Raw genomic sequence first — 7,493 nt, 5'->3', positions numbered from 1 at the left:
TAGCATTACACCAAAAGTATATAACCTCCTTTATTGGCACAACATATAAAGTAGAAAGGTGGAAGGCGCACCGAGTGTGAAACACTTCGGGACTAGTTTGAAACAGGTGGACACACGTAAACCCCGAGCGCCTCCACGTATTTCAGAGCGCACACGAAGAAACCCACGATGCTGCTATTGTCCTGCACGGGAACACTGAAACGAGTACACTGCGGTTCTCCAAAGGGCCCGTACGTCCGGACATTTGTGGTAATGGTTAGTGATGTTATGGCATTGTACTCGACATTGGCTTCTCCAAATACACCAATTGTTCCAGAGACTTCTGTCACAATCTCCGATGGAGCAAGCTCGATCTGCATGGAGGAAAAGAGATCACCAAATTATTAAATCTGCATGCATGAAATACATTATGAGTGCTCGAAAATGCATGCATAAAGGAAAAATGTTTAAAGCATGAACCCACTGTGTCCTTGTTGTGCCCGCATGGCCCACCCCATGGGCCAACGTTATGTTGTCCACCAGCTTGGTCGACGAAGGAAAATGCAAGTGAATCAATGACAACTCCATGGCGGATGGTCACACACTTTAGACGTTGCGGTGTCGTGGGAACGTCAAGAAATTCTCCACTTATTTTACCCCATGGGCCGATCTTGGTGACAGAGCTCTGTCGTGGTGTCCTTGAGCAAGGTGTTTCCTATTGTAATAATCATGATTATATATATGCATGGTATAAGCTAGGTTTGTGTTGATAAAATCAAGTTTTAAATTTCACTAAAAGAGAGCAAGGACATATACATTTCAAGGAACTCACCGGTGCTTTTGAGAAGGAGAGACACAAAGCACGAACATGAAGCTCCCTAACATTTGCCTGGGCCGACCAGGTCTTGTTAAAGGTTATGACACCTTGTGCATATGCAAACTCTCCCGTCCCACCAACAATTGCCCATTCACCTGCGTTTCCTCGAAAATCTCCCATCACCTTGAAGCTGGAACCCATAAACCTATGCCAAGTATATGTAGTTGACAAATTAATCGAGGCGGATTTTGTGGTGACAGAGTTCAAACTATTTTAGTCGGCTTTTATTTCGTGTGCAAACTAAATATGTTTGCATCAACTGTATTAGAAACTTAACATGCTAGGAAATAAAACTAAATAATAGTAACTCAGCTTTCATTAATACACACACTAAATTTACACTCACTGGCCATTTCATTCGAAAAGAAAGTCGAACCTTTGGTCCACAAACACCATGTTGAAACAAATGAACCAATTTTCTTTGGTCATACCAGCACCAATGTGCAAACCTTGAGCGTGCGCAACAAGATTAGCAGCAAGGGCACCGAAACACGCAGGGAGCTTTGGATCCACTATGACAGTCTGGTTAGCATTTGGTTTTCCTTGGGCGTGCTGGTAGGCGTACAGGTGGAGAAGAACCTCCGTTCGCTGGATAGTCTCTTGGCTAACAGGAGCTGCTTGGAAATAGGAAGCATTAGGCCCAGTAGCAGGCGTGGTGGTGGTGGCTAAGGTAGGCTGAGGAGACATGGTGGCTATAGGCAGGATTGTGTGTGTATGTGTGTCTGTTGATGTCGTGGGTTGATGGAGGGAAGAGCCTATTTATAGATGTACAAGGCAGATGACGTTGATAGATATATCCTGACACAAGTGGTTGATACATGCATGGCCCTCAAAATCAATTTATCCAACAAGGGCGTTTATCACGAACCGTCTCGGGCAGCATCGCTTGGTCCATATTGGACGATTGCGTCCGATATCGGAAACGCCTACTATTTGGCTATTTGCACCGGAGTTCATGTTTTCCTTTTACTCCCTCAGTTCCATATTAAGTTGTCGATGATTGCGTTTGTTAACGGAAACGCCTACTATTTGGCTATTTGCACCAGAGTAGATTTTTAGACAATAATAGAAGCACACCGCTATGTTGCCCTCAGGCTGAAAACAGCATGGAAGAATTTGAAGTTGGATATAATTATGTGTTGGCACGGTAGATCGATTCATTTGAATTTTGTACATGTCTTCTGTTGTGCGGGTTTGTTCTGAATCCAGTCTTAAATTGAATTTGAGCAATTTAAGCCAAAATGTTTTTGCTCCTGAGCTTAAGCTGCACCAGCCCACACCGCGCGTGCTCTAAGGTGGTCCCCCGTTCATCGCTTTCATATCAGGGTCGTGTTTCACGTTACGGTTCGTCTAGATACACGGTGTCCTTTCTGCAAAGTTTGACACGCACACGGCTAGCAGGCAATGTCCAACGGCAGTCTCAAGTTCCTCCCTGATGTCTTCTTTCTCGCTCCATGCACGTCGGCGCGCAACAAACAAGGTCCGGCCGATCCGGTTCGTGAATCACGTACTACTACCGCCAATGTGTGATGCTTTCACCTTTGTTCTATGTATAGCCATTGGCTTCTTCTATCAGTGGAATCCCGTGCATTTGTGAATCACGTATAGTTTTGTTGTTTTCTCCGAGCCGACAGCGGAAAGAAAAATGACTCATGTAAAGAAAACCTAATTAATGATGGGAGCACTCGCGATAATAGACAAATGGTTGATCAATCAAACTCTAACATGTAAAAAAGCTGGTTACGCAAAACACTTCATGCCTCAGTTTCTGACTTCCAGTAACCACAATTGAGTGCAGCAAATAATCAGAATGCATGTGTGGTAATAACTGTACCTGTACTGATCATAGATGCCATCACTTGCTTGGCCGTGCGAACATGAAGCAACCAGTACTAAATAAATAAAAAAGATTTTATTCATGGACAATGCCATTTTACTGACTACCTGAATTCCAGGTTATTCACAGAAAATGCCTGAAGCGGGGGGGTTGGTATAACACAAGCCTGGCATAAGAATATGTTTTGAGCTCAGCTACATCTTTCTGGTCGGTCATAGGTCCGAGATGTAATAATATTATACAAAAAATCGGTCACGTGTCTTGGTAACATATACTCCCTCCGTCCCAAAATAAGTGTCTCAACACAAGTTAATACGAAGTTGAGACACTTATTTTGGGACGGAGGAAGTATGAGGCAACTTATATCCAGAGTGCAAATTGGCTATTTGTATTTCTCACGCCTGCCTTGAGCTTTCATATCTGGCAGGCTTCTATGGGATTTTGTACTCTCCTACCTAATCCTGGGGAGCCTCAAACCTCGAGGGGGTATCGATTCCCATCATACAGCATAGTCCTGATATCAAAATGATCAGCAGCACTAGTCCCTGCAGATTGTAGGCAAGTGTGAGAAAATGTTACAAGGATATCAAGAGCAGTAATCTTCTACAAACTGCAGAGGAGCATTTTACAGGTCAAAGGCGCAACAACATACTCCCTCCGTTTCTAAATATAAGCCCTTTTAGAGATTTCAATACGGACTACATATGAATGTATATAGACGCATTTTAGAGTGTAGATTCACTCATTTTGCTCCGTATGTAGTCCATATTGAAATCTCTAAAGTCTTATATTTAGGAACGGAGGGAGTAGTTGGCAGCTGTAGTGAAGGTAATAGAGTTATATTTAGTACTAATAAACTGATACAAAATTTCAGGAAAATAAACAGCCAGAGCACAAGAAGTGACCAGTAACAAAACAGAGTCCAGGTAACTTACAACAAAAGTTCCTTCCAGAAGACTTGATTTTACTAGGCACTCCCCATCACATTTGCCTAGGCCAGATTTAGTAGTAGTGTTGGTCTTCTCTGCAAGATACCTGGCTAATGGTAGGTTGGAAAGGTTCTCCAGTAAACCATAGGGTTGGGAAGCATAAAGAACTGTATATCTGGCCTCAGACATTTTCAGCACAGAAACCAGCTCGGAAAGCAACTCCCCTGATGTAGGATAGAACAGAAGAATGTCAGGTTGAAGTTATACTAGAGTTCAAGGTGGACAAACAAAACCTAGTTCACTTAATGTAACCTTCTGATTTTGCATTATCTAAATCCTTGAAACCACCATTACAGAAAACAATTAGATCAGCCTTTCCCCTTGGATTGCTTCTCTCCCGTGACATCACTAAGTCCTGGAATGTATATGTTGTCAATATGAAATGAAGATAGAAGAAAGGAAAGAAGTTCTCTTAGAGAAAGCTAAGATAACATACGCGAATAGAATCCATGCTTTGATGTTTCTTCAGATCTTCACCACTTACAGTACACGTGTCTGTGTATGTGATGTGGTTTCCGTGAAAATCATTGTCACAATTCTCAGCAAGTCCAGATAGCAATGAGCTCTCCAATTTGTCATTATCTGTCAAAGCAACATAAGGGAATGCCATGGAAAACTCTGAGCCTGTGAAGGAGAGCTGGTAAAAGAAGAATACAGATTATCAACAGTTAGTTTTTTTATGCATTGACAATACAAATAACAAAAAAGGGATAAAACACAAGAGTGCCAGTGCTTACCTTTAGTGTGTCTGCCAAAGATGTATCAGCTTGCTTATCTTTAGAGATGTCTGACGATTGTAGCTAAGGGAACAACATATGTCAGCACCAATATAAGAATGAGCATATTCCACACAAAGTACTACGCTCAGTTAACAATTTTGCCACACAGCTTAATACATGGAGGACAAGGAAACTTCATGGTCTCTTGGAATTGATCAACACTGTTAATCAGATATATCTAGAAAAATGCATTTCAGCTTTCAGGTACATATGAGTTTTGCTTCAATAACAAACAGTGCATATTTATAAACAGTAACAGACATGAGTTTCCAGTAGATAGTACCTTCGAGCCAAGAAAAACAACTGCAATGTCAACAGCCTTATAGGAGCCCTCCCTTGAACACTACCAACAAAACCACAACGTCAGGAATTATTTAACTGTGTAAAACAAGGATTGGTGCTTGAATAGTTGGATAAGAACTCAAGTTTTGCAAATGGAGATATGTGAGGAAAACTCACCACCAAGTTTGACCAGCCACCTTCATCAAGAACAGATTTTGCTAAACTTGCCGGTGACATTGTCTGATAGTGGACTACTCCTTTAGCCTCGTGGGAACTGAATTTGGAGGAAGTAGCAGCATGAGATGCGATCTAAACCCAAACAGGGAGCATGCAATACTATAATCTTATTAAAATAAATGTTCTCCACAAATGAACACGATATAATAAAATCGACTAGTCTTGTAACAGTTCATAACACGCCATATAAGCGGTTGTCATCAAAAGGTCAAGGTTGTATATATATCCAAAACGAACTAGCGGTCACAGATGGTTCGGTTAATAAATAAGGAAACCAATGATTTTGCGGTGCTAATTAGGCAAATTAAATGCCAGTTTAACCCAGGTCCTTAACCGATGCCTATGCTTCAATCTCTATGTTTGTGCCAGGTTGCAGAAACTAATTCTTTTTCTTTCTAAGCAAAGTAGTGGAGGAACATGCAGTTTTATAGAATCTCTGTCCATGTGAATCTATAAATAGAAACTCACATTAAGGCATTTAAGTCCTAATTGAGCTAATCGTGTGTAACCAAGCGCAATTTTTAAGACGGCCGACAAATCGAGCACCAGACATCCATCTAGACGTGGACATAATGAGAAGATTGGGAGAAGCCCAATCAAGCATACCCATAGTTCTCAGGCGCCCAGAGGAAGGCTGGGGCCGTCACCGGAGCCGCCGCCGCAACGGCCAAGTGCGCTGCCGCCAGCATCATGACCGCCACCGCCGCGAAGGCCGCCGAAGCAGCCATCTGACAGAACGGAATCCAAGCCAGAAACAAAAAGGTCAGAACAATTACGCAAAAATTACAACAACGGAAAAGTGGGGGTGAAGAAGAAGCGATCTGAAGTGCCCGCCGCAGGGAACTCGATCAAGATGTTACCTTTGGAAGAGGGCGAGTGGCAAATTTGAGGTTGGGGGGATTCGCGTCGTCACTCGCGGTCGTGATCTCGATTCGAAGAGAAGAACACGAGAAGGGGCCAAGGCGCCCGTTGCCACGTGCTAAGGGGGACTAGATGATTAGTGGGTCAAATAGGCGGATGCGGGGACAACATGTCAGAGTCGTGGAAAAGGTAGGACCGATCTTATACGACCGGGTCGTACAGGACCGATCGTGAGACCCTCTGCCCTGTGCGACACCTGGCGGTACAAATCTTAAAGCAACAGCCGTCTCTAATCTCCAGCGCCCCCAAACTACAGCCGCAGTTGCGTTGCGCCACGGCACATCGCCGCCGGAGTGCCCCTCCACGCCAGGTACACCACCCCAGCTTGTCCCCGCCGGCTACGGCGATGTTCGTGGGCACCTCCACTCACGGCACGGCCGGCGCACTATGCATGCTGCATGTATCCTTTGGCTGCGGCCAAATTAACGTCGCCGGTGTGTTACCATGGCCCTATTTAGTTCAGTTTTTATCGACAGATTCGCGCAGCAGAATCTGAACCAAAGGACGAATCCAGCAGAATCCGATTCTAGAAATCTGCTGCCAAAATCTGAACCAAAAGCGGAAGCAGCCCAGGACGTGTTTTCCAAAATCTGATTTCGCTGCGGGCCAAAAATCTGAAAAAGCTGTATCAGCTAGTTTGTCAAATGACCTATATCTTTTTCACATCAAATTTTCCACAACTTTTTTTCCACAACAGATTTTTCACAGCTGCTTTTAGAAATCCACAGCTGAAACAAACAGGGCCTATGTTCGCTACGTCTCGGCCCCTGTAGATGACTCAATCAACACATTCCTTGTAATTTGTTGGGGCTCTACTTGAGCTTGGGGGCCGAGGAGCATGGTCGTGGATGGCAGGGGAGAGCAGCGGGGATGGAGCTCCGGTGCTTCTGCTATAGAGCGAGTAGAAGAGTTTTGGCAGTGGCGGCGGCGACAAGCGAGTGTTGGCGGCGGCGACAACGACGATCGAGCGGTGGCCGCGAAGAAAAGGGGATTCAGGATTAAGGAAGAAGACGATGATGCGTTCTTTGTTGCTTTGAGATTTGTGAAGCCACGCGTCATCTGATCGATGGGGTCTCACAAGACGGTGCGTACGACCAGGTCGTATAAGATTTTCTTCTTGAAAAAGGTACATCAACAATTACTAAACGGGTGCTAATTCTACTCATTTTGAGACTTTACTTTTTTTATTGAGTTGGATACCATTTTGAGATTTGAGAGCGATACTTTGTAAGGGGCGTGGAGGGCTGGATTAACGAGCTGATCGGCTTGTTATGGTTCGGCTTGTTGATCTCATTAAAATTAACGATCGAAAATCATGTTTGGCTCTGCTCATTAAAAACTCGTTAAGCTTGTGATCACTCACAAGCGCTTGTTAACAGACTACGGCGTGTTACAACCTATGGGATTAGAGTGTGGGTGTAACTTCTATGAAGGAATATGATGACTATAGTAGGAGGTAAGCTAGTTTGCTTCCTTCTATGGGTTGGGATGAATCAATTAGATTGAATAGATGGGTGGATGTACCATGAAATTTGTCACGTAAAACATGATCATGTGTTGTGTTTTACTAATGAGCATAACGAGTAACTAAC

The 7,493-nt window shown here is 43.8% G+C and overlaps 2 protein-coding genes across 2 annotated transcripts; both read right to left on the bottom strand.

Annotated features, from left to right (window-relative positions):
• Window positions 1-6: 6 nt before the first annotated feature.
• LOC123082090 (uncharacterized) lies at window positions 7-1,567 on the bottom strand. The gene is made up of 4 exons (XM_044504507.1): window positions 1,233-1,567; window positions 812-1,001; window positions 464-694; window positions 7-353 (listed from the first exon to the last, which is right to left on the bottom strand). The coding sequence occupies exons 1-4, from the start codon at window positions 1,541-1,543 to the stop codon at window positions 93-95; spliced, it is 993 nt and encodes a 330-aa protein (XP_044360442.1). The 5' UTR covers window positions 1,544-1,567; the 3' UTR covers window positions 7-92.
• A 1,182-nt stretch (window positions 1,568-2,749) lies between these two features.
• LOC123086420 (uncharacterized) lies at window positions 2,750-6,022 on the bottom strand. The gene is made up of 9 exons (XM_044508185.1): window positions 5,841-6,022; window positions 5,587-5,708; window positions 4,921-5,017; window positions 4,745-4,804; window positions 4,420-4,482; window positions 4,119-4,319; window positions 3,935-4,037; window positions 3,629-3,846; window positions 2,750-3,238 (listed from the first exon to the last, which is right to left on the bottom strand). The coding sequence occupies exons 2-9, from the start codon at window positions 5,706-5,708 to the stop codon at window positions 3,149-3,151; spliced, it is 954 nt and encodes a 317-aa protein (XP_044364120.1). The 5' UTR covers window positions 5,841-6,022; the 3' UTR covers window positions 2,750-3,148.
• Between the last annotated feature and the right edge of the window lie 1,471 nt (window positions 6,023-7,493).

This window comes from Triticum aestivum, chromosome 4A (assembly GCF_018294505.1).
Source record: "Triticum aestivum cultivar Chinese Spring chromosome 4A, IWGSC CS RefSeq v2.1, whole genome shotgun sequence".
NCBI classification, from domain to species: domain Eukaryota; kingdom Viridiplantae; phylum Streptophyta; class Magnoliopsida; order Poales; family Poaceae; genus Triticum; species Triticum aestivum.
Note: the sequence above shows the minus strand (reverse complement) of the source record. Positions and strands in the feature narration are given on the sequence as shown.

Bases quoted from the DNA above. Each gene is read 5' to 3' on its own strand.
- LOC123082090 (XM_044504507.1), bottom strand. From the start codon at position 1,543: ATGTCTCCTCAGCCTACCTTAGCCACCACCACCACGCCTGCTACTGGG. The intron at 695-811 runs GTGAGTTCCTTG...TTATTACAATAG, and splicing joins TCTCCTTCTCAAAAGCACCG to GAAACACCTTGCTCAAGGAC. The intron at 354-463 runs GTGGGTTCATGC...TCCTCCATGCAG, and splicing joins GCGGGCACAACAAGGACACA to ATCGAGCTTGCTCCATCGGA.
- LOC123086420 (XM_044508185.1), bottom strand. From the start codon at position 5,708: ATGGCTGCTTCGGCGGCCTTCGCGGCGGTGGCGGTCATGATGCTGGCG. The intron at 4,483-4,744 runs GTACTATCTACT...TTGTTCCCTTAG, and splicing joins TTGTTTTTCTTGGCTCGAAG to CTACAATCGTCAGACATCTC. The intron at 4,320-4,419 runs GTAAGCACTGGC...TTCTTTTACCAG, and splicing joins CTTTGGCAGACACACTAAAG to CTCTCCTTCACAGGCTCAGA.